The sequence below is a fragment of the Lampetra fluviatilis genome, chromosome 3 (genome assembly GCF_964198595.1).
Source record: "Lampetra fluviatilis chromosome 3, kcLamFluv1.1, whole genome shotgun sequence".
Taxonomy (NCBI): Eukaryota; Metazoa; Chordata; class Hyperoartia; order Petromyzontiformes; family Petromyzontidae; genus Lampetra; species Lampetra fluviatilis.
Window position 1 is genome coordinate 22,201,416 of NC_136277.1, and position 27,527 is coordinate 22,228,942.

Consider the following 27,527-nt stretch of genomic DNA (forward strand, 5'->3'; position numbering starts at 1 on the left):
TATGCTGCACTTAGTGCTGGCATTTTTTCCCCCGAAATATCTAATTTGTGACTTGTCTGTCACCCCTGAATGTTCGGTGATAAATGTTTACATGAGTTCCTTTAGAAGTGTATTAATCTATGACCTGATTTTATACTTTACAGAGAGATGGTTAATATATAATTATTTTGCTAAGAAAAATTATCCAAGTTGTTTGGAAAAAAGTCAACAGTTTCTCATTTTCTCGGCATCTGTGGCATCTGCATTCTCAACAACGCATGAATCAAGCCCCTCTTGACACCCAATGTGTCTAGAAACCGCGTCGTTTAGACAAAGTGCAGCATTTTAATGTACGACAATAACGCTAAATTATCGCAAACGACACCCCATAACAATCATCGCCCCATGATGGCAACACTTTGGCGGGACCGTCCTGAAGAAGAGTCATGGCACTCGCTGAGGCTTTCCTGGATAAACAAGCGCCCTCGTAATAAGTGAACATTTAAGTCATCACGACGGATTTATTCCCACTTTTATATTAAAGATGCAACTCCTAAAGTTTTCCAATGCATTCTCAGCTTGTTATGGAAAATACAATTGGCATAAGTGTACAAGTTATGGGATTGTAACCAACTTATACATAATATATCCCTTAATAATATTAATAACAATTACGATTTACAGCCCTGACGATCCACTGCTGGATGGAAGCCTCCCCAAGCCAAGTCAGTCACAGGAGTTATTTTTAACCGTACCTCGCTACGCTCATCGGTGCCGGTTAACGAAGCGGAGAACACAGAACTGCCTCGGACATTAGTCAGCACTGGCGTTGGCCCTGGCTGGGAATCAAATTCAGATTTTTCAGCTCCGGGGCACAATTCGCTGCCACCGCATGTCACCGCTCCCCCGCGTGTTCCCCCAACGTGCGTCAACGTGAATTGCCAAAACGGCCGTCGTCACCGTAGCGTCACGGTCACGGGTGGTACTGCTTCGCTTTGCCCGCGGCCCGTTCACATTACCGAGCGCGATGCGGAACGTCCACCAAAAACAAGCAATTCATGGTAGCCCGGGGGAGTGCGCCCGTGTGAATCTGGGGTGGGGGAGAGAGAAACACCCCACGCCGAAATGCATGTCCGCGGCACCGGTCACCTACCCTGGTACGTGTGCGTGAGCCTTGGCGTTGCTCCAAGCTCCGTCGAGATCGCGAGGTGCACAGACAGAGCGAAGAGGCACGCGAACAGCATTGCTGTGGCCGTGCTGCAGCTCAGGCACGGGGCAAGGGCACGCGACCAACGACGCATGCCGAAGCTGCTGCTGCTGCTGCTCCCACGAATCTTCTCCGTGTCCCTTTAGTCGCCACAAGCCAATGGTCGGGATGCTTTTTGGCCGTCGGGTTCTTCTGCTCTTGGGGTTTCTTTCGTCCTCACGGCGAGCTCGCTTCGGCGTGGAGGGCGTGCTTCACGAGGCTCTCAACAGAGCCATGTTGCTGGGGACGGTCTCGTACGATCCTCTTGGACAAGGTGCGGTGATGATTTCTTCTGCGGCAATAACCTGCAAATTACACGCACATTAGACCAGAAAACGTAATCCTTGTAAATACTCTTAAGCTTCTCTCACATACGTGAATGCACATGAAATATTCTACCACAAATGGAAATGAGACCTTGGTTCGAGGAACAATAATGTGTTTGTAGACCACCCGCTGTTTTTAATACAGATTTTACAACATCATCGCACACGATGACAAATATCCATCCATTATCCTTGCAGGCTATTGGAAGAAATGCGGCTAAGCGAGCACTTATTCATGCTGCCACATCGCACGTGGGGACGGTGATATTGGGACAGGTTCCCAGATCCAGGACAGGTTCAAATATGAATTGCCACCGATGCTCTGCAAGGCTATACACATTGCGCCGACTCCAAAGCCATAATTCCTCCTATTCACACGCACGCTAACACGGACACTTCGGCCAGCACCCGTGCCACACACCAGCACACAACGATACTAACCAGGGTGCCGTCACATTACTTATTCACGCTGCACGCTGACAACTAAGCAGGATTTACAACAAATTCCTTTCTTATACATCTGCCAACTTGGAGATTGCATTCAATGTTTCCTGTCTCTTGCTATTTACATTTTTTACACCCACGCCGACCGCGATCAGGTGATTTCATCACCGCCATCTTTCACAACACCGCTGAGTCGTCAGTTCCTCACTCACTGTATGCAAGGTTAAAACAAAAAATTGTAATCTCGCTTAAAAATTTACAGACGAAGGCAAGTTCAATCTTCCTCATTCGGCCTCAAAACTGGCCTACAGACCACATAAATGCAGACAAAACGGGAACTGCGTCGTGGTTTGAGCAACCGACGGAGTCTCAGTAAATGTGTCCAATGTGCAAGGTAGACCCGCTGGTGAAATTGTGTTGTCGTAAAATACGCCAGACTTGCGCCACGCTACCGTTAACTTTAGAGCAGTGTCATCAATTTACTTCAGCAGAGCGACACCGAGCGTCTCAAGCGTCCTGCGTCGAGATGTTGGGGACATTCCATTGATGAGCGCTGTGCATGTGGTAGGCAATCAGAGGACCTGGGAGAAAAAAAACCTTGCCGTACAAATGGGTCCAGCAACCCATTTCCTGTACTGCCACCTTCCAGGTGACCTCACGTCCCACAAAAGAGGTTTTGTGAGTGTCATAAATCCGTGTGGTTCACCCGCCAGCCGTCGTATGCAAAGCAGCGGATGACAGGCGTGTGCCACCCTGCCTGGTGCGGTGTCCGGGGGCGCACGCCACCACCCCCCCCCCCCCTCGTCCCACGTGGCTGCCATCAATTACCTCCACTACAACTCGCGCACACACACTTGGCGCAAGGCCACGGTGCACGGCCCACGACCGAGTTCCTCAGGTGCTCTCGTGAGTCAGGGGCACATCCCCGAGTTCGAGACTAGACCCTAGGTCATTTGTTTACTTGATCTACTTATTTTCATCACTTCTAAGGCCCAACCGGATGGAGCTGTGGTTAAGATTGCCGAGTTCACCGTCGGAGCACGCTGGCGAATCTCTAGCCGCAGTCGGCCGTCAACTTGGCCCATCGTCTCTCCAGGGCCAACACACGGCGTGCCGTCTTGTGGGCAGGCCACCCGTGGATTAAACTCTTGGGAGGACAGTCGCTACAATACCAATGTGGAATCTACACCACAGCCAAGAGACGGGAGCACAGCGCCAATGCTCCTTATAGTGCGGGATACCGACTCAACATCTACAAAGGGGCCGTGAATGAGCTGCGAACTATATCATCATTATTAATGAGCGTGGCTTGAAGGGCATCCATTATTAATCGCATGCATTGCGTGGTGCCGTGCCTTCGCCGCGCGGCGAAGAGCAGCCGTGCAATAGAGGCGGCTGCGATGCGACAATCACGTCGCGCGATTAGGAGAGTGCGCGTGCAAAAAAAAACAACGGGCCGGCACAGCGTGGCTGCGATGATCTCCGCCGTGCCTGCAGGGGAAAGAGGCTCCGGCTGCAGATAGACACGCGGCATGCAGCGCCAGATTCCCACACAGGTCGTGAGCGCATAATGGACAACTGGTGCCAACCAAGAGCTGTATCGATTTAATTGCTTGCTTGCGATCATCATCATTATCAGAGTCGGAGGAGGACTTTGACCTTTTATTCGTTGTGCAAAAGAAATGAAGGCACGTTTCCCGCGAAGCCGAAGCAACAGATTTGCGTGCAAAGTCGTGTTCGTGGATTGTGCACCCGCATGTACAATCGAATGCCTCTGGAGAGCGCAAACATTAAATATAAAGATCCCCCATACAACGCGCACAGGTTTGTTGGGGGAAAGCGCTGATGTTTGCATACCGCATCAGGAACTCATCATAAACCTGAGGTAGGACAACAATGTGCTTCTGACATCAATCGCCACCGATGTTGGCGAACTCACATCGCCGGATTCGTAGCGCGGCACACACACCACTGTGCTTCCGCCCCCCAAAGCGCAACAAAAGAAACAGCAACCATCACCACGGCGCTTGTGCCAGGCTAGGTGCACGTCGAGGTCACAGTGAAGTGTCGAACGCCCGCTGGGAGGAGGTCACGGGACAAAACCAGGTGCCACGAGTCGACTGAATGAGATGACTGCCCTGCTGCACCAACTGTGCCCCCTATTGTGCCAACTACACACACGTTTGTGTGTGTACCGTACACGCAAGAAATGCAAAACGTCAGTATTCCTTCGCCGAATTGAGCAACGAGCGGTTTTCATTTCCATTGGTGGTGCCGACTCAGCGGTGGGAATTCCACATTTGCATAGCAGGGACCAATTTCCCATCACAAAACAAACAACTTGCCGACTTCCCACCATGTGGTACGGATTTTATTGACCCTGAAAAGGATGATGGGATTCGTTGACCCTTGCTCAAATTTCAACTTGTGCCCTCACAAGCCAAAGGTTCACACAATGTGGGCTATACCCCCAAAAAACACTTGAGCTTTTTTCTTATTTATTTACATGCCAACATTTGTTTACAGGTCACTATTTATTTATACGAACAACAGAGCCGTGCATGAATATCTGGAACAGCATTGCCTCTGCTTATTCAGTGCGTGAACACCAGTAACAACGTGTAATTGTGCCACCTCTACTTTGCGCTGTTCACACTAATTGCCTTCATTTTACAACATTAAAATCCATCGCAGCTGGAAGGAATAACAATTAGGACTGATCCTTGCAGCGGCACGATGCTTCGTGACCATAAAACCACACGAGCTAAACCAAGCTGACCTATATTGAAAAAAGCGAAACGAATTATTTGGTGATGCTGCTGCTTTAGCAGTGGTCCACAAAGCACAAATAACAAAAGCATCACAATCCATAACATCGGGCTAAAAGGGAAAGTATATAATAGGTCATGTTTCAGGCAATGGCTCTTCTTCGCAGCACATAAATAGAGAGGTCAGAGGCGTTATTGACAAGCGCGCTCCGTTTTTTGTGTATATTTCAAAGGGTTTCCTTGTAACCGAATCAGTGCTGCTGAAATTATTCACTCTCTGATGGCTATGGGAGCCGAAAGGGGTTGTGTAAAGAATACTTCTTTTTTAAGCGCAGAGACAGATACACATGAAGGAGATGTACCGTCTGCTCATCTAAATCGTAAGATGGCAAAGCGGATCCCCGCCGAACCACGCTCTTTCTCACCAGCGACGCATGGATCGAGTTGAACACGAAGTTGAGGCAAACGGTGCAACGTCACACCGGTGTCAATTTGTTCAAGGAATTCCAATGAAGAGTTGACTCGGTATTCTTAAATCGGACAGGAAACAATTCCATCACTGCTCCTCTCTGCCTCAAAAGGCATTCATGGCAGTTGCCAAAGTGCCCCCGCTTTGTTTTTAAGTGAAATACAACAATATGGCGACTTAAACATTTCGTGACTGCAGGAATTCATATTCTTTGGTTCTTTCGGTAAAGTCACGTAGATAGAAAATAAAATTAAATAAAAAATGCAGTCTTCATCGTCTTCATCGTGTGAAGTTTAGAGCAGCATAATGCTGTTTTTTAAAAGATGAGTTACCAAACAAACATAACAGCTGCACTGACCCGATGACCTGTAGTTAGAGTTTATCTCAAAACTGCATCTTGGTGGCCTGATCAGATGCAGTTACCGATTCAGGACAATGCTGTTTGAGTTGACCCTACTTAGATTTAACAGACGATGATGATGTTGATGGTTATAATACTACTCCTGGTGTCTTTAGCAACTGCACAGATTTTTCGCTGGTTGGGGGGGGGGGTCCAAGCTATAAGTGAACCATCCGATAACTTGTTGAGATGCAAAAAGGTTTAGATCTCGTTACATTTACTACTACAGTAGACAAGAACCATCGTGCGTTGGTTACAAGAATAAACCATCGCTCATACAAATGTTTTCAGGCTTTACGGAAAGGATGCCTCAGAATTGAATCCTGTAAATATTGTATTTAGAACTTTACTGGGAGTTTACCTCTGCATAGGGAATGCATCCGATGGGAAATGCCATCTCACGAAAAAAGGCTTTGAGCAAGGAACGTTGTTTGAATATTCGGGAATTTATTTTACAAACGTATCTGTCCAAAGTATTAAAAATGTACACACACAGCAGGTTAGAGGCACTAAAGGAATTCAGTTTTGCTTAACTTAGGATTAACTTAAGATGAACTCATATATCCCGAGGCCTTTGAAAGGGTTGTTATTCTCTGCGATGTTGGGAACAGAGAGATGAGAAAGATCGCGAATCGGAGATTGGTGGCTATAACTGTTTGAGGTTGCGAGATTCGTTTAAGTTAAATATAATTAAGGTTTACTACTCAGAGCAGACTACCTTTGAAGAAAATTACACCGTGCAAAGGTGAGTCGGTAATACCAAATAAAACACGGCATATTAAAACCACCTGTTTCCAAGATTTTTTATACAAAATAACAATCACATGTATCTGTGCTAAGGATGTAATAATTCATCACCTTGTGGATTCTATGAATCACAATGATTTAGGTTCGTGACTCAATTCAACATCATCCGTCTTGATCAATCCACTGCTGGATGAAAGTGCCTGCCATCTGTAACGGTCCAGCGATGCAACATATTGCACCCAAGCGTCTGCGCCCAAGCGTCTGCGCCCAAGCGTCTGCGCACAAGCGTCTGCGCCCAAGCGTCTGCGCCCAAGCGTCTGCGCCCAAGCGTCTGCGCCCAAGCGTCTGCGCCCAAGCGTCTGCGCCCAAGCGTCTGCGCACAAGCGTCTGCGCCCAAGCGTCTGCGCACAAGCGTCTGCGCCCAAGCGTCTGCGCCCAAGCGTCTGCGCACAAGCGTCTGCGCCCAAGCGTCTGCGCCCAAGCGTCTGCGCCCAAGCGTCTGCGCCCAAGCGTCTGCGCCCAAGCGTCTGCGCCCAAGCGTCTGCGCCCAAGCGTCTGCGCCCAAGCGTCTGCGCCCAAGCGTCTGCGCACAAGCGTCTGCGCACAAGCGTCTGCGCACAAGCGTCTGCGCCCAAGCGTCTGCGCACAAGCGTCTGCGCACAAGCGTCTGCGCACAAGCGTCTGCGCCCAAGCGTCTGCGCCCAAGCGTCTGCACACAAGCGTCTGCACACAAGCGTCTGCACACAAGCGTCTGCACACAAGCCGTCGCCTCCTCTCTGCGGTCGACGTCCCCCCCCACCCCCCCTGCCCCCCCCCCCCGTTCGCTCCTTTAGCTGCTGCTCTGTAACTTTTCTTTCCCAGTGGCCATCATCGACGTATCCTGCGCAAAAAAACGTCAGCCGCAAGCCGCTTTTTTTCCCGACGTTCAAAGTTACATCCTTGACTTGTGTACATTCTCCAATCCCCGCATTTCCCGTTCAGTCTCAGCTTAATCCTCAGCATGTGTATCCCTGCTCTTCTTTGCACGCGTTTGGCCCGTCCTCTTCGTCGGTGTCCGATCCATCCGTCATAGCCGATCGAATAGTAACAAGAAGCGTACCGTCAAGCCGGTATTCGGTTGATTTTCAATGGTACCCAGCACTGAGAAACACCAAGTGCAAAATAAACCAAAAACAGAAATAAAAATTAAACCCAATAATCGTGACGGTAAGTAACCCCGGGACATGTTTGCTAAGTTGTAAACAATGCAGCGCATGCTACAAGGTAGACCGAGATGTGGGGATGATATGGTTAAGAAGAGTCAATTGAGTCCAGCCAAAGTTAATTTGCACCCGGACAAATGACGGCTTAATTTAAGAGTGGCGAGGAGGGAAGATTTACATTGGGCTATCAGTCATTTCCCACTGCAACGATTTCATGAATTGTCACCATCCACGTTTTTAACCATCTCATTTGTTGTACCGCTTCCTCATATTTTTTTCTCGTTTGTAGAGTTTGGTTCTTCGCATTCGCCTCAACGTAAATATAAGCAAGCGTTAGCATCAATAAAAAAAAAATCATCTCATCACACGCGCATTATTTTGATTCCTGTATTTGGATCATAATACAAAATATTTTTTTACCAAAGTATCAAAGCATCGTGACTCACTTAACCGTAGAAAAGTGTGCGGTCAGCTGGGATTGATTGGCATCGGCCACGCCACAGGATCGCTCGCAATTAAAAAAAAGAAAGCAGTGCTTTATTGTTTCGTCAAGGAGCGTACCAGTAGGTAAGGTTTGGGCAGGTAGTTTGGATAAAGTCCAGCATTAACGAATGTTGCTATTGAGAAAATAAACAACTCACTTATTTGGCCGCTCGTGGGACTTGTTCGTACACGTCAGTCCGCGCGGGGCCGTGTCGGCCCACACCGGAGTGGGGCGTGAAGGTGACACAACTCCGCCAAGGTAATGGCCACGTGGATACCCTCGTGATGATTTATCCTCCCCCAGCGATTCGATAGATTGTCACGCATTAGGCGTCGCGATGTTTTGCTGAATTAAAAAAATCCGTCCTTTTTGAGATAACGACGCGGCGAGTATAGAGCTGCACCTCGAGTGGGGCAGCACGAAGGCACCAGGTCCCAAAGTCACCTACCACGGCACAAGTGGAAACGTTGAACATTATCGGATGCCCAACATGTGCAATGGCATGGGCCATACGTGTACGGACAATAATCCCAATTTTGTTAATCCACTGCTGGATGATGGCCTCTCAACTCCACGTGGGCCATGAAGGCGGGGCGTGGGTTCAAGGAGTTGACCCCGTTGTCATCCCTTCTTCTCACTAAGTGAGCAGCAGCACGAACTGCTAAATCAACCACTTCCGCAAATGACTAAAACAAAGTTCCGCGTAGGAGAAACAAATTCCTGCGTGAGATTCTGCACCTGGTACGAATCGCATAAACGGGCGTGTAATCGTGACAAATGTCCTCTTGATCCTGCAGCAAGTTTGCAAAAGACATTCGCAGGGCATCTTCGGCTTTTAACTTTTCATTTTTGAGTACAAACAGGTGGCGTTTCCGCGGGACACGGACGCTCGATCAGAGCTGGGCGGTGGACGCAAGCCGCTGCCGCTGCCGCTGGCCAAGCCGTGCGAGCCCCTTTCAGAGGAGGCCAACACGGCACGCTGCAGCCAGCTCCCGACACGGCCCAGGAACAATACCGCGCTGTATTTAATTTCAAGCGCTTTTCAGAGCGAGGCTTAGTAACCGTAAACTCCGGCTCTTGCAGGTACAGACGGCAACCCTACACTGCAGTTCCATTTGATTTGCGACGAAAGAGGCCCAAATAAAAATTCGAACATATTTGGAGACTGGAGCACCGAGTCACTCGGATAGCTGATGACTGGTACCGAGGGGTTATGGGTGGGGGGGGGGATGTGGGAAGGAAGGTGTGCGATGAGTAATCTGCAGAAAGCTGTCGCCGCGGATGAGATTCCAATCTGGAGAGTGGCAATGTTTAATGGACGAGTCACGAAAACTCCCGCCATTGATGCTATCAATCTGTACCGCTCCGAGTAAGACAATCTGCAGCTGCCCGCATCGCGACGAGAAGACCTGCTGCTGCTGCTGCTGCCGATGCTGAATTGTGCAACGCCGTGCGGCAAGAATGTGGAGGATGTCACCACCGCTCGTCCAGAATACGCACAAGGCAGGCCGGCGCCAATAGCCACGGCAATCGTGGCATCGGTTTCGTGCCCCCTCCGTGACTCGTGTCCAGCACCGTCCACCCCCCCCCTACCACCACCATGGTTGGTGGTAAAGATCAACAGAAACGTGCCCCTTTGATTTCTCAGCATCTCACAGCAGAGTGAAAACAAAACAAAAACACAATTGTGGTTGGGGAACCATGTGCGGCGCGTGATACAGTATCGTGAAATATTACGTTAAAAAAAACACGTAACAGTCCGACTAGACAAAAGTTTACTCTAATGGGCATGCCACATGCCGACCGACCGGCTGCACGCAGAGTAGTAAACTCTGCATTATTTATGGCCGATGGCCAATTAACTCCTAATTGCTGATAAACCCCCCCCCCGCAGGTTATAAAAGAATGCACCATGTGACCACATTTCCAGCGTTCCCTATTTAAAACAAATTGGAAGCATGAACAGCTTAACCTTTGTAATTAACCTAGATTCTTTCGACACTGCGGCGGCGAGATGTTAACTCCCTCTCCTGTATATTTGGAGTTTGTGCGTCGCTCTCCGTGGTCGCGGGGATTTGTTTTTTCTCCCGAGTCCTCCGGTTTTTTCCCTCCACATTTATTTGGCTGCGATACATTTCCACACAATAAGCCACTTCGCTGAGCTATCACGTGTGGCCAGATCGCTTCTGACAAAGAGCTCTATCATTCTTAACCGGTTAAAATGAAAAATAGTTTAGTTTATGGTTTGAGAGAACTGTGTTAAAAAGCGACAAAATAAACAGCGGCCAAAGCTGCTCATTCTGCGACCACAAACGATCCATCAACTCCTTTATTTAGAACGTGTCGGTAGCAATGGCCTACTGAGGATAACATTACTTTTGCAACAGATACCAGAGTCCAAAATACGGCGTTGCAAAAAAAAACCCACTCGACAATAGGTGAGGACGAATTCTGGCTCAACTCACGAATGCACGCAGTGTAACAGCAGAAGCCTCGGCGTTACACAACGACCAGGAGCAATGCAGTCACCGAGTCTCCCGGCCCCAACAAGCGAGCAATTGGCAAAGCCATCACACGTTGGGTTTTGGTCTTGAGGCGGGGGTTGAAAATGCACATTCCTATGGCGGGGCCCAGTCTATCCATAAAATAACTGTTGCCTTTCGGCAGCGGGGCTCACCGACTATGCACCGCCACGTACACTCACGAGATAGGACTCATACTCTTACTTAGGACTCTGCCAAACATGCTGGTGCAGGACCCTCGTTCAAAAGAGTATTGAGGCTCACTGTGGTGTCCTTGCACGTGAATGGCAATGTATCGACCTTGGATGGACGGCGGGCCGATTGATCCCGCACTGCCGCCTTCCGTTTGCGAGCAGCGTGCTCTTAGAAGCACGGTGCATCACCATCACCACCACCACAAGGTCGGGTGAGTGCACACGCAGGGCGATCCATTTAGAGATACCCCACTGATTTACAACGGCCGTCTTTCGCCTCAACAGGTGATTTAATATGGTGAACGTGATGGAAAGTGACAGATTGGATGGAGATTCCAGGAGAATCTACACGGCTCATGCATACGTGCAAAGTGACAACGTAGCAATGCAGATTCCAGGAGACATTTGGCCGTGCGCCAACGCAAGGGAAAAATCAGTTTGCAAATTGCATCGCAAATTGTGTAACGCAGGTTCAATCAAATGCATAAAAGAAAAAGAGAGCAGAGGGAAATAACATTTGACAAGAATGTGTCGCATGCACAGCATTCCAAGATTAACGTCCCTCAATCACAATTTCACGCTGTATCATCAGCCATGATCGACCCACTGCTGGATGAATGCCTCCCCAAGTCACTGCCTCAAACAGTTCTGCGATGCAGCAATACGTTATTGTAATGTATCCCTATGCTAGTTTGGGTTATCGAACATAAAATCATCATACGTTATATACGGATCACCCACGTACTATATTTTGTTGCTTACAAACTGCCAGGGTGGGGGGGGGGAGTTTAACGTTCGCGTGTGAAGCCAACGCGTGTCGCGTGGCACCCCAAAGATGCCGAATTCTGACAAAGTCCAGGCAAGAGCGTTGGACGCCGCTCATTTCGTGGCCGCGTTGACGGGACGGACTCCCGAGTTCACGGCGCCGGGGTAAAAGCCAAGTCACCGACGTCGAGAAGAGGGGGGTGGTGGGCAACGCTTTCTGCGGTGCGATCAGAAGGGACCACTTTTAGGTCGGACAAACGCGTACCGCAAACCAACGTACGTTGGGTCGGAGATGCACCGAAGATATACAAACAGATATAAATCATGATTTAAAACTTTCGTGACTGCAGGAATTCGTATTATTTGGTTCTTTCGGTAAAGTCGCGGAGATATAAAATAATAAAATAAAAATAATAAAATTAAAAATTTAACAACACAAGCGGTTGTCATCAGGCGTCGGGAGTTTTGGGTTTTTATTAAATGTTAAAATTGTATTTGTTATTATTATCTATCTACGCGACTTTACCGAAAAAACAAAGAATATATATAAATCACTGCAGGATCCCCTCCCCCCCCATACCATCACCATTCAAAACAGAAACGTTGCTTCTACGGATTCTTCTCGGTCAAAGGAGAAAACAGGCAATTAATTGACTGGTAATTGTAGGAAATAAACGAAAGCTGTAAGATTAAGTAACTTTACAAAGTGAACTTGTGGCGTGTCATTGTGTTGCCGAGACGTAAAGAATATCTTGCCATTTAGACTCCTTAACCTTCTTTAAAATAAACAACACACGCGCATGATTTGCAGCAGATGAATTACTTAGACATGAACTTCAGCTTTAAGCAACGAAAACAACGATTCACATCAACGACGACAACATCGTCGTCGTCACCACCACCAACAACCATTCTCTCCGAACATCCCGGAGGAGGGAGAGAGGCACGTGGAACTAGGACAGCGAACCCAAAGTACCACCTCGCACACTTCCAACAAGAACACGACGGGCAGCGGAAAACATCCACAAGTAGCTCACGAACCATTATTTCACGATGCTTGCAGGCGACGATGACGACGACGAGGATGATGATGATGATGAAGTCGTCTTGGTGCCTGCTCCTAAGACGCACCCATTCCCCCCCCTCAATGAGCCATCGTCTTCTTGCGTTCACCGTCTCTCTCTCTCCGTGGCTCAGCGCACGGATGCGACATCGGCAGTAGCAGCAGGCGCACGCTTTCACAATGTCTCTTCCCCACCCCCGCTCCCCCACCCCTTTGCACCGACAGTCGCTTACTTACACGCCTGCCAATTTTCATCTAATTGTTACCCAAGCTTGGTGCAAGTACAAACAAGCGCATGGGGAGTGCTTTGCCTTTCTCTCTCTCTCTACGGGTGCGGAGGCGGAGAGGGAGGGGGGGGAGGAGGGGAGATCAAGAGGTGGAGCTTGGGGAGGGAGTTCGAAGCCACCTGTGCTGCTGCTGCTGCTGCTTGCTGCACCCGTGGCACCGTGTTGTTTGACCCGTTCGTTGCTCGTCTTTCCAGTTCGTATTTGTGTGAACTTCACGTTGATAAGAAAAGAAAAAAACCGAAGCAAAATCAATCGCATGCTCCTTCGAGCGCCGAGTGGGGCTCGGCTTAATTGGTTGCGTTAAACAATTCGCGGAGATTCCACATTCCTCTGGCAGGGGCCTGATTATCCCGAAAATGACAATTGTTGAATTCTTACAAAGAGGAACGATGATGGCCCGCGTGGCCCTCTGACCAGGATTTGATACTTTGCTCAATCTGTGGCGTTAACCGCTGAGGTCACGGCGTGGGTTATTTTCTCATTCGTGTTGCTCCAATGCCCCCTCTGTTACCGTTCCGGTTCCGCTGTAAATGTGCACTGATGCCTACTTCATTATAGGGCGATATTGGCACGCAAAATAAAGATCCATTGATTGAACTCACGAATTTCCAACTTTGAGCAGAGCGCTTTGCAGCAGCAGCACCGCCAGGTATGACCAACGCATCCCCAACAATTTCATCCTTTGCACAACACCGAGCGTGCATTACACAACGCCAATTGCATCATCCCCACACTCGACTCTCCTCTCTTTTTCTCAAGTGGGTAAGAGCACATGATCCACGTCCAACGCATAACAAACCTACCTTTGTCAAGAAGCGTTGACTTGTTATCACAACCCAGCTTCGAAAATAAAAAATGGGCGTGGATTGTCGCACCTCCCATCCTGCTCAACCCTGCCATCCGCCCCGTATTCAGGGAGGCACTGAGACTTTGGGAGATGGAGATAGCGACGATACTGATTATATTTTATCAGTCAATGACCAGTGCCCTGAACTGAGCAGTTGGACCCAGGGGAGATTCAGCTGCTTTGGAGATAAAATCCAAGGCTACGAAGAGCTGAGATCGATATGCCCTGCTAATAGAGGCTTGTTGTGTTAAAAACCACCATTGCCCTCGTGCAACATGTAAACTATTACAACTCATTTACAAGGGACGACACACACACGCACACTCCTGCCGTACCAACGTTATGTAACTGGAACTTTGTTCAGACTTTCACAGTGCTATATCAACGAGTCAAAACGCCTTGCTGCTCAAACAAGCAACGAGGCAGCCACTCACTTCTGTTGGCAGCCCTGAAATATCTTAGGAAATTCCATGTTCCCATGGTGGGGGCCGGTTTTTCCATAAGATGCCACTTGAACGGTAACCATAATGCCAACTGCGGTCATCCTCGCAGCGGATTTTGGCTGGCCATCGAACAAAGACGGTCACTGCATCGCGCGCTTTCAGACGCGCTTCTGTGGTCGTCTGGAACGCTCTTCCTTCCGATATTAGGAAGCCACTGGAGCTATGCACTTTTACATGTAGGTTGAAAACTAATTTCTTTAGAACTGCTTTTTGTGTTTAGTTTTGTTGCCCTTCCCGCACACCTCCGATAATTATACAAAGCCATCATCTTCCCCTACTAGCAGACCAATAACCCAGGCTACTCTTGCAACTGAGACTATCCCTGAGGTCTCACCTGGTTAAAGAAAATAAACTTGAAAAATTACTATATATTTAAAATTGAGACGTGAGATAACGTTGTTGCCCCTGCCTGGGGAATCTCCCTACAGTCCACATGGATCACACTTTATCACGAATAAAAACATTTTCAACACAAAATCATACGAACCCTCCATCTGCAATTAACAAGCAACATTACAATGCACCGTCCTTGTACCCGCTTTACAGTTTGATAGTGAACACAAAAGTGCCCAAATCTTAGAATAACGCAAGTACCCTGCTTTGGTCCGAAGAACAGCCTCGGGTAGATTATTTTCAGGCGATGGCACTTTCATATAGAGCTTGGCTGCCCTCGTAAATTTCAGCACAAAGAGGGCACCTCAAGTCCCGCTAAGTCTGAAGCCCAGACGTGTCCAGAATTGCCGCCTCGACCGAGGCACGCCGTGTGGCCCGGGCACAACAGAACAAAACCACGCTCGTGGGGCCGTGCACAAAACATGTCTTTGTGAGCGTCCAAAGCCTACCTGGCACAAGCAAGGCACATCCTATTCCCTGGTTTAATGGCCAGCCTCGTCATCACGAGCCACGATCTGTATACACTTCCTGGACGAAGGTAGCGCCTTCCATCGCGAGCGTCCCATGCATCAACCCCAACTAGCTGCCGCACATGAGCTGATTTCATCACTCCATCTCCGCAGTCGTCATTCTGTTGGGCGTGTTCCGTCCTTTAGCTGCCACTCCCATCGTTCGTCTGACCACCGGTCGTCATCCCTTCTCGAGACGTGTCTTGTCAAAGCCCACTTACTTTTCACAATTTATTGTTCAGAATGAACGTAATTGCTGCAAAAAAAATTGACGGCAATCCTTAATGTTTCACTTTGACAGACTTTCTTGGTAATAGTAATCTACAGTGAAGCTAACGTCTTTCAACATTGAAAGTGCTCATGAGATCAATGCATTTGTCACTCATTCGTGGGTATTTGACATGTGGTAGCATGTGCAAACTTTGATTCAATTAGCTTGCTGCTCTTCCAACTCCTAGCCACCTCAAAAAAACTGTGGTTGTTACGAGTTTAAAAAATGCACACGATTGTCACCTCCAGACTGCTGGATCACAGACGTGCGCTACCTCGGTATATGTGCACCCAAATTATAAATCAGTCCAGGAACTATTTTACACTCGTGAAATATAATTAATATTTTGTGTCAATGTTCCTAGAAGCACACGAGTTTCCCGTGAGAAATTCCATGCACTAGCGTTTCCCTGATGGCCACAGCCACCGTGAAAGCCTTCACACTCAGCTATGGTGCGTGGCCTACCTGAAACAATTGTGCTGTGAAATGCGACCCCATGCTTTTCTGAGAAACGCTGTGTATCTGTACGTATAATTAACTTGTTTTACATCGTACGTAGCCAACCGTGCTAATCGGAGGTGCGGGGGAAGGACAAAAAACTAAACACAAAAATCAGTTCTAAAGACGTGAGTTTTCAATCTAGATTTAAAAGTGCTCAGCTCCAGTGGATTCCTAATATCGGAAGGAAGAGCGTTCCAGACGGCCGCAGAAGTGCCTCTGAAAGTGCATGATGCGGTGACCGTCTTTGTTCGATGGCTAGCCAAAAGCCGCTGTTAGAATGACCGCTGTTTGCGTGCTGGTTTATGCTCCTTGACGACATCAGCAAAGTGTTGTGGTTCATTCATGGCAAACGTACAGTGGGGAGAAACCCCAAATCCCCCCCCAAAAATTGGGGGATAATAAAAGGCTGCACCAATGAAAATGTTAGCTGCACCATGCAGTCCCCGTGCAATCTGCAGTCGGTTTAGAAAAAAAAATCGGAGCAAGACCCGTCAACACCACCAGATAAAACTCCACTCCACTGCAGTTGGTCCATCTCAGCCAAGCAGACACAACTCCCCTCCCACCCCCCCACTCTGTCCCCAACTCCACCCCACCACTTTGTGTTGATGCGGTACCGGTCTAGGCCCGGTGCAGACGAGTCTGCGGTGGCCGGATCACACGCAGACGCTGAAGGTGCCAAGCCGAGAGTCTTATCGTGCTGCGACAGGACCTGGACGTGGCACAGAACCGAGCACTCAGACGAGAGAGCACCACCTGAGCTAAAGCCCCGAGAGCGCCAGACTGGCGCGGCCCGCCTGATCCTAACAAAGCAGGGGCAGCCCTGTAGACCCATTGTGCTCGCAGGTTTACTCGAGAAAGATCAACACCGCTAAGTGCTTCGGACTGCGCCATCACATTGGGCACGCGACATCTGCACGTGCAATCGTACGCGCGGCCAGCGATGTCGGCGGGCATTTGTTACAGTCAGCATAGCGCCCAGTGGGGGCGGCGTGGGGCGATAACAACGCGTCCGTCCGTCCGTCTCCCCCAGTGCCGATGCTGAGACTGATAACGACAGTGGCAAGCGCAGAACGCTGCATCGAGACGACCTGAGTTAGGAGTTAGGTGTCAGGCCCGGCGAGATGCGGCGTGCGCAATGTACATACCCGTGTGCGCGCGTGCGCAACGCGAGAGTGTGCACGCGCATCTCGTGCTTGCCTGCTCCAGGATGAGCTGCGCCGCGTGTTCATTGGATGCTGCCATCCGAGAAGTCTCCCAGATCCGCAAACTCAGCAGAAGCCTCACTTACCTTCCAACGCAGCGACCGCTTGGCTTAGGGACTTTGCATTCGCTAAATAAAAAAAACAACTTAAAGAACAAAATAGATGTTCTGTTCCGCGCGCAAACGCAGCGCGCCTAAGTGTGTTGTTGTGTTTTTCGGTTTTTATACTTTACCTTGCGGCGGCAAAAAAAAAACTACTCCTCCCTTACCAAGACCTTGGCATTATACCAAGTCGACCGCTCATAAATGTGGGGGGAAAAGCCCACACGCGGCCCTTTGAAATACTGTACTGCATTTCACGTGTATAGCTGCACTTTACATGCGCACAAATCATGGCAGGTATTTATTTTCCAAAGCGGGACACTTAAATTTACTTTGCCATCACGGTCTGCTGCAGTGGGAGGGAGGCGGACGGGGTGAGTTCGTGAAAGCGTCTAGACTTCCTCCACAATTACTCACCCACAGCGATTCAAGCAACAACAGCAATTCCGAGCGTCTGAACTGGGTCCCAGTCATGGAAGCGTCGGTGGCAGGGGGCAATTTGTCACCTGACTTTGCAAAAGGTCCACCGCACCTCGTGGGTAATTGTGGTCGGAGTCAGTCTAAGCCATGGCAGGAACAGCAGCAATCGACACTGATCACCTAACTGCGTGGATTTCATCGGCGTCGTTCATTGGTCCCATTTTAACCAATGATAATGTCGGGGCAGAGTGCTGCTTGTGCACTCACAAAGATAACGATCTTCCCTTTTAGCCTGGGTAGACTACTGGGGCTAGGGGCTATTGCGCCTATTGAGGCCAGCATGGCACACGAGGAAGGGAGGGAGGGAGGGGTAAATGTGGTCAGCACCGGACCCAGCTGTCTTTGTCTCGCCAGCATTGATGTTGACCACATCACACCAGGTACTGAGTAAGGAAAATCCAGGCCAGATTGAGATATTTATTTGTTGAAGTGTGCAAGGCTGAGGAATAGTACCTGGGGATCCCTTGGATCTTGGTGTGAGGCTTTAACCGCCACCGTTCCATGGCCAGGCACGCACACATGCCATCAAGTGCACTTACTCACACAGACACGCGTTTGTTTTGGCTTCATAAATAAATACAAATAAACTCTCTGGCTGAGCAGCGAATGTAAGTGCAATCGAAAGCGGGGGAAAAAAATGTGAAAACATTGCGGCAATCTTGGTAACCATCCGTGGAATAAATGAGAGGTTCGTTCAAAAGTAATGGACGCAGTGGCAAAAAAGCATCCGGCATCGCACCATCGCCTTCCAATGCATTTCTCATACAAAAGCAACACGGTTTTGAAGAAACTTAAAAAACGAAATTATTTTTATTTGACCAGGTAAGACCCAATGAGATATGTAGCTCTTTTTCAGAAGCAACCTGCTCACAAAATATATCTCAACGAAGTGGCTCATCGTGTGGACATTTATAGCAGCCAAATACAGTACTTAAAACGCGTGTTGATTCTAAATGTGGAGGGAACCTCCGCAGGACCCGGTGAAAAAGCCACGCGACCACGGGTAGAACATGCAAACTTAAAATATACATGCATCAGGGTCGGGATTGAACCCACGACCTCCTGCAGGTAGTTAACATCTCACCACCGTGGATGCTGTACCCACGTTTTCCTGCAACCGCAAGCAAATTTGCCAATCGACTCACTGCCACTTCACCCATTCCACCGGAGGCTGGAAAGAACCGAGGGTTGTGGGAAATAAATAGCCCACGGTTTCACCTTGAACCAGGAATTGAACTCCGTTCCCCCGAACGTTTGCCTCCACGCAATGGTGAGGTCACAGACGTAGAGAGATGGCAATTATACAAGTCACTGGCACAACTAACAAAAGGGGCAAGCGTCCGGTTTCTTTCTTTTAGCCAAGTGCTTTTTAAATGTTATAGGCATGAATGTAAAAAATAAACTAAAAGTAGACAACCAAAAATGGCACCGATAAAGAGGCGCGTTACACCAGCAGTGGGCAGAGAATGGTATAAATTAACCATTGGCATCGGAACGTTAAACTTTTGATAATGGTAGTTTTTTTCAGATTAAGACCTTAGACTTTGTGTAATTGGTTGCATCACTCGTGAAATGTGACATTAAGAAAGACTAAACTGGTACTGTAATTATTGAAAAGGATAAAAGCATCCCACGTATCACTCATTTATGATTGCACGTAAGAACAGAAATGTCAGAAACTTAAGAATTTGAATGTGTTTAGCTTATGCTGCAGGGTTGAGCTTTCATTAGAATGTTGACCTTTCAATCACAAATTTAAGAGTTTTATCACAGTTGGAGTCCAACTTCAGACCGTCATCCTTCTGGGGGGTCCATAAATTATTATATCACTTTGTGTTGTCAATATTAGTTCTCCTATGGAAGGATTGGTATTCACCATATAAATGTGGAAGTTCCACCACGGACCCAAGGCAGCCAACGGAGATTGTTTTTTTTTTAAATGCCCCACAATCCATTGAGCAGAGAAATCCTTCAGTTATTGAGTTTTAAATGATATGTGATACACATAGCCCATCACAGTTATTTCTTTTATTTGTTGTTTACCATAAGGATGTTGACTTTCATATTAGTTTGGTCTTTCGGTAAAGTCACGTAGGTAGGTTCAAAGAAAAAACAACAACAAAAAAACCGTTGTACCTATCTACGTGACTTTACCGAACGACCCAGAGAATATGAATTCCTGCGAGTCACGAAAGCTTTAAGTCAAGATGTGATGTTGACTTTATTTATAGCCTGCAGTTTTAAGGTGGCAGTGTTTATTTAATGCGCTGTCTCTATTGGGTCCCGATTGCCTCCTGCGGGGAGTGACGTCAATGATGTCATAGCCCCCCCCCCGCCCCCTGGACGGTTTATGGCAAATGCTGAGGTGGCGAGTTCCGATGACAGGGTATTGTTAGTCAGTGTCTGCAATAGTGGGAGTTGTGTAACACGAGAGAGGCAGGCGGTGATTTCAACAATGGCTCAATACTATGTTTTGCTTTGCCTTTGCAAGTGTCGAAGCTATTCGTTTTGGAGATGTGTTAGGCTGGGGAGGAAGAGGCAGGGAAGGTGGCAAGGGAGGTGGGGGGGGGCAGTGGAGGTGGGGTTATATGGTAATGGATATGTTAGATCTAATCAGCAACAAAGGCTTAACAGAAAAACTCACTTTTAATTAAAGAAAGGGACCCATTTTGTATCTAATTATACAGCGAGACAAATAATGGTCCGTTTGAAATGCGGACACCACAAAAGGACAAGAAGCGATGGTTTTCTGTGACGGCCAACTTTTGCAGCAGCAGCGGCAGCAACGGCAGCGGCAGCAGCCCGGTTTCCCAACAGAAAGCAACTTGTTCAGCTGCAAGAATTGTCCGTGATTGGCATTCCCTGTAGAATTCTCCAAAGTCAATTCCAAACATGTTTTGCGTGTCGCGCCCCCTCCCTCCCCCCTCGCTCCGATGTCAAAAGTCCACGAAGGCGTGATATTAAACACACCTCGACTTTGATAATTGCCCCGTCATCCATCCAATCACGCCACGCAAAAGTCACACCGGGGAAAAAAACCATCCGCTCCTTTTCGGAGATCGCCCAGACGTTTTGGAGATGGCCCAGACAAACCAAAGTGGTCAATTATGTTCTGAACATCGCGTCTAAACGCGCTAACTCTCACAACGCCCACCACCGCTTGAGGAAGTCTCTCGCACAAGCAAAAACAAATCAATAATTTCTCGACCAACGCGTGCATTTCTAACGTGAAGATGAAAACATAGTGACAGAGGGATCGAAACCAATACGCGACGTGCCTCAACGGTGACAGCGCGCAATGTATCAATCGAGGGGCCGCAGGCACACTGCCCACGAGAGAAAGTGCGCTTCTCTAAGTCACAACACACTCTTGGCGTTGTAAACCAAACTCCATGGCGGCCAAAACATTCCATCTTGCCCTATGAGTAAGCGCTTTGTCGGTGTGCAGTATGGCAAAACAACACCACTTGCCTATTATCCAAGGCGACTGCATAAGGAAAACCCTCCCTTATACACACGCAGACATATACACACACACAGCAGAAAAAGCCAGAACCTTTCCATCTCTCCAAACAGGCACGAGAAGGATCTAAATACACAAAAGGGGCCAATTTGAGGCTTTGTTTTGTCTGCTGGGACCACAAATAAACAATGGATGGCACTGAGAGTCTATTAGGCCAATGTCTGTTAGGCCTATGTCTGCCACACCGTGAAGCACAAAGGCGGCCGTGAGCCGGGGGGGGGAGGCAAACAGAGGAGGCTCCATAAACACGCCTCTGCCATAAAGGACCCTTTCTTCGTGGGGATCTTTGCTAAAAATTGTAGATCGGGCTCGAGATCTCGGAGCCAGATCGCCTCCTGTAAAAACAGTGAGATTGAATGGGATTAGGTTTATGGCTACAATATGGATTAATGGAAGAGAGAGAAGAGAATCGGTAAAACCAAAGAAAATGTTTAGTGTTCGGTGTAACTTCCCTCAGCCCTCTCACGCGCATTGAGTTAATGTGTGGCCCACGGTATACATTAATTCGGGGATTTGTTAACCCAGGAAATGTGCTAACACGAGGAGCACTTACAAAGCTAGCGTGTAAACGGCTGCCCTGGCTAGGCGAGATGGTGGTAGTCACTCAAGGTGTGCCCTGTTTATTTGTCGTTCGTAGAGAACAGATAGATACAGCGCATGTCCCTCATTTCCACAAATCTCACACACACACACTGCAGTGTTTACCCCATGCGCAACAGCGTGCATCTCATCTGAGCTGATGTAAAAAGTGTACATGATACGCATTGGCCATCATCGGCCAATGTCTATCCACTGCTGGATGAAGGCCTCTCCATACAATTGCCATCCCTCGCATTGCTGCGGACGCCATAACCCATGTCACCCTTTGCAGATGAAGTTATCGCATTGTTCCATGTCATCCGCGGCCATCCGCTCAGGCGTGTGTCTGGCCTTGGGCAGCCATTCTATCGCCAGTCTCATCCATCGGCTATTATATCTCTGTCGATGGGTTCTGCCCAAGACCAATTCATGTGCCTCTGATTTAAGAAAAGGCTTTACCCTTTCTGGCAATAAAACAGGTGTTAAGGTGAAGGAAAGTTTTAGTGTTCGGTGTGAGGTGTTACGATGTTAAAACAGATGTCGAAACATCTTAACACAGCTGTTATATTGTCAGCAAGGGTAGAGCCTATATTCTTATATTTAGATATACTGGCAAGGGAGATCCCATGGTTCCTCTGATTTTTTTTGTTCGCTGATCCGAGTGAGCCTTTTCCGAGCTTTCAACTGGCGCACCTTACCCACCATGAGGTATGGATCAGAAGCATGGACACTGACAAAAACAATGGAACAAAAGTGGATTTAAAAAAAAAAAATCACGCAAAAGGGCCCGCACAGAAAGCACTTTAAAACAATAATTATCCAAATTGTATTGAATCTTATATTTTGTTAAACCCTCTTACAACCTGTGCATTATGAGATAGGAGTTATCAAGATCCTTCTTTGGTGAACTTCGACAATAATTAACAGGTACATAAAAAAACTGGTTTTCAACTGTTTGAGAAGGAAGAATGACGTTTCAGCTGACCAGTCTTATTCAGGACATGGTTTACAAAGGCGTTATGCAATAGAATAGACACAAAACTACAGGCTTCCACACTCACAGTTGCAGCCATAGAAATGGGCTTTCTCACAGAGCTGCTATGGAAACATCACACGCAGCCTCCTTCCTTTGGTGACTCAATGCCAAATCAGCTGTGGAATCAGGAAGCTCTTGCTTTTGTGAGAATGGAGGAGCACACAGACACACACTTTGCAGGAAGGGAATTGGGGAACCAGGAAGGCTGCAGTGACAAATATTTTGATAAGTCACGAGGGTGGGAACACACACACACACGCACGCATCTCCCCCGCGGTGGTAGCTATACACCCCTGTAATACAGCACGTTTGGCTACGTACGGTGTGAAAGAAGTTCAACGTACATACATGGTTGGTGGATCGCACAAATGTTGTTAAGCTCCCTTTCCGTCGGTGTCGAGGTGCCATATCCTGGCTTGCCAGGAGAAGCCGGTAAATCAAAGTGCGGACTAATATAATCCCTCCCTCCTCTGCGGGACGCAGTGTTGGCCCCTCGCACGTGCGGGTTTTCTCCGAGTATTCCGGTTTCCTCCCAGGTGTAAACACACTCAGGGGCTGAACACATCTGCATATAAAGAAGACTGCGGATCTTGGGCAAGTTTTGGTAGCGCTGGCTCTCACCGCCTTGCTGCCTACCCGCGTGTCTGTGGTTCTTCAGAAATTGTGAGAATGCATGACGCTGTATAAAACGAAACATCTTCATGATTAGACGCCAACAAAAACGCTGCTTGCTCTGCTTTGGTGATCGAGGCTCGTTGAGGCTTCGCGTGAGATCTATTGGGATCGTGCTCGTGTGCCCATCGCGTACAGTGGTCATGCACAAGTGAGAAAGGAACACGCTGTTCCACCTGAGGGCACAGGTTCAAGTTACAGGCGTTTAACGCTCACGTGTGGAGGAGCTCTTTGGGTGATAAGTGAGTTCGTTTGGTCATAAAAATAATAACAATAAAACAATCAAAGCGTCCACTTGTTCAAACGACTGATGGGAGTCACTCTTCTCGATTGGTGGCCCTGAGCCAGTGGTAGAAATGCCACAATCCTATGGGTTGGGAATAGGTCTCTCTTCATAGGACAGGTACTATTGACTTCCCGTGAAAGGATACTCATTTTGTAGACCACGGAGGGATGATGGGCCGAGTTGACCCCTGACTAGGCTTTGAAAACGCAACGTTCGAATTGTCCGCCAGATGTTCTGCTACAGCGTGACCCAGCAGAGACAATAAATATTACGATTATTGGGCGTGTAACTGTAGATCAATTCCTCGATGATTGTAAACTCGAATTTTGCCGTTGTGCTACGTGCATTGCATTTTGGAGAAGTGTTAAAATCGGTGACAGTATTTACAGACACTGGAAAGAATTCACGAATTATATGGTGTAGTGTAATGTTATATGGCGCAGGAGTAATGCAAAGGAAACGAAACTAAACAAGCGAGACAGTAGGCAACACAAAAGGAGCTTGCAACATGTTTGATTTCAAATAATCGTTGAGTCTTAATTCAAATCGAGACATTTAATCGCGACATTTAATCGCGGCATTTAATCGCTGGAGGCAGGGCGGTGGATTGTTCCAGGTGTACTATTTATAAACTCTATTCCATAAAAATACGAGATATCAGCCGTGGTAGTGTTTATCAATTACTTCTCACCACTCCCTTTCCTGTGCATTGTTGTAAGAGTGAGTTGTTCTGCTGTGGCACCACCGTACTGCATCGAATTCTAAAATTTCCAGGGGTCTCTTTGTTTTTTGCCAAGATTTTTCCCAGCCGGGTGGCAGATCTCTCGTTTTGTCAAGAAAGATATTCCCAAAGATATCTTAATCTCCGCTCCATAAACACATCCGATATTTTGCTTGATGACTAAAAACAACATCGGATAAAGCCACCTGTTCACCACGCCCGTGAGTCATGCCCTGTGCGTGTGAAGGACTAACAACCTTCAGCCAATCCTCCTGTTGCCAACGAGACGGGGAAAACCCAGGGCATTGCTCCATAGAACCCGTTTGCCCCCCTCTTCCCAGAAACGTACGCGGACAAAGTCCAAGTCTTTCCAGCAACCATATACGTGCGTCGTCACAGGGGATAAACGACCAACAGGTGCAGCACAGCAGCACATTTTCTTCACACTTGAGGGCATCTTGCCGGCCCAGCATGAGATCTCACCTTTAGCCAGTCCTGGGTCTGAGCGAAAGTGTCACAAAACTTCTGAAACCTGCCGTTCCATATTCACACATATGAGTTATATGAAAGACCCAGAGAGTATTGGTTATATGCTTTTGGAATATGTTAGTCTTATTGCCATGCCAGACTTATGTGAAGCAGAAGTAACTGTTTCAATACGTAATACAGTGATCCCTCGTTTATCGCGGTTAATGGGGACCGGGACCCCTCGCGATAGGTGAAAATCCGCGAAGTAGGATTGGCCCCCTAGGAATTTCCGTATATGTGTGTGTGGGTACCAGAATGTTTAAAATATGTATATTTATACTTTATATATATATTTTACTTAAATTTATTTAATTATAAAACCTTAATATTATACATTCACACTCTCTCTCTCTCATACGATACGTATTATGGTGTTCTACACTCACCAATGACAGTAGTATCTTGAGACTTGACTCCAGTAATGACGACGACGACGATGACAATGACGACGATGACAGACTTGTGCAGTTCGATGAATGTGATGATGAATGATGATGATGGTGTTACTGCACAGGTATAATGAGGTTTTTATATCAGTTCGAAAAATCCGCGATGTACTGAGGCTGCGAAATTTGAACCGCAAAGTGGCGAGGGATTACTGTATACCAGTTTTGTCCTTCTGCGGGTCATCAGCAGAGCCAGGCTTGTTAAACAAACACTGCGAGTTTACCAGATGTTATTGGCAAGTGACCTCTACACCACAGAGGCACAGACCGTAAGTGAACAAATTGATGTCGCATAAAACCTCACTGAGCGCTGTAATAGAGCATTACGGGTAGCAATTTAAATAGATCACCTTCCTATATCTCCACAAAAAAATGTAATTTACTCTATCAGTCTCTTGTTTAAACACACTCTAGAGCACTTGCTACGCTTTCGTTAAATTCTGATAACTGTGTTTTGCACTCTTTAACCATATTTGCCACGGTACGTCAACCACGAAACCAATGTTCTATACTAAACTCTATGAGCTGAGGTTTTGCCACGTTAATTAGCACGCTGCCAAATTTCGCGACAGCAGCTTCATGTAACGGCCCTTGATCAGGGTAAGGCTATTGGATTTCTCCGCGTACAGGAATTGAATTAAAGTCAGGAAATTTTCCAAGCCGGGTAAGCCACGTTCGCGTTTTTCATTTGCCCTCCCCACTCCTGCTGGAAAAGGAACACAAAACAGATACCGCACACTCTCGCCCTGTGCAGCTCTAAAATATCCAACAGAGAGTACTGTGACAAGAAGTTAAAGGTGCAGCCCTGTCATAGCAACTGCTGGCAGAAAGACCTCCACCAAAGGGAGCCCTAGAGAGCCCCTCTCGAGGGTAATTAGCCAACTCGGATGTCTTGGGTGAGGTTGCTGTAGCCGCACTTTACCCCTGCCACCTGCCGATCGCGTAACGGCGGTGTGACCATTTATACTGCTGGGTGGGCAGAGGCGAGCGTCGCGGCGATACAGAAACTAAAAACACGAGTACGGCCACCACCTACGAGCCTTCAGGTTCCACGTGTTTCACAATTTAGGTGAAATGAATGTGGACATTCCCCAGTGGCACCAAGACACATGACGTAATCACGTTCAGTCTCTTTCACCACAGATTTTAAAACTTACCATGGTAACAACGATGTTATTTTATTTTCACCTTATATCGTACAACTGGACAATATCATTAACACATTAATAAAGTTTATAAAATGTCGTGTGTGTGTGTTGGGAGCGGAAGTATAGTGGATAACGCGCTGCGCTACAAACATGCCGACCCGAGTTCGATTCCCGCTCACGGCCGACACCGGTGACGATTTTCTGAACCAGTCCTGGGCATCCCCTAGGTCAACTCGGTCTCAAATGAGAACCTGGTGCAGTATCTAAAAATCGCCACTGGGTAGACAAAGGCGGCCGGGCGTGGTGCTGGCCACCCAGCCACGGTGCCACCACTATCTAGAGGAATGTAAATTCGCATGATGATACCACAGCGTTATGCGTCCCTTTTGTGAAAATGTATATATCACGAGATACACATTTCTTTGTACAAACAACTGTGCAGCACCCCACTTGCACTCGTGTTCTACTTGAGGTGGCCTACTTGCTAGGCCAGCGATCATCATATCAACAGCTTCTTTGTTACGGACTGCAAAGCCAGGAACTGGAGGAGACGCAATAACATTTGTTTTCTGAAAAACAATTACAAGCTCGCATGTGCAAGAGGCCACACTTTGACAAAGGGACTCCAGCAATGAGCTCCACCGCCCCTTCCCCCCCTGGGCCGCATTGCACTCCCACGGAATGTGAATTCAATCAGCACCGACAGGCCGAGCAGAGTCACTCACCAGGAGGTACGCGGGCCGTGCTGAGAGAGAGAGACGCGCGCTATTCCATCGGTGGGTGAGATGGGGCCGTTCCCTTCCCTTCCACAGCGCAACAGAAAATATTACCGCCGCCTAGAAACGTGGGAGGGACGATACTAAAGGGCATTTAACTGGTTGG

The 27,527-nt window shown here is 47.9% G+C and overlaps 1 protein-coding gene across 7 annotated transcripts in view; it reads right to left on the minus strand.

The window, feature by feature from the left end:
- Positions 1 to 27,527, minus strand: part of LOC144954636 (semaphorin-4A-like) — a 169,312-nt gene that overhangs the window by 44,781 nt on the left and 97,004 nt on the right. For 4 of the 7 annotated variants that reach the window (XM_078885100.1, XM_078885104.1, XM_078885091.1 and 1 more), the window contains one exon: positions 1,133 to 1,530. In XM_078885100.1, the coding sequence (XP_078741226.1) occupies positions 1,133 to 1,280 (148 nt within the window). In that variant the 5' untranslated portion in view covers positions 1,281 to 1,530. Of the gene's footprint in view, positions 1 to 1,132; positions 1,531 to 12,587; positions 12,789 to 17,068; positions 17,099 to 27,370; positions 27,390 to 27,527 lie in introns of those variants that run through there. The other 3 variants (XM_078885113.1, XM_078885094.1, XM_078885120.1) reach the window with 3 other exon arrangements.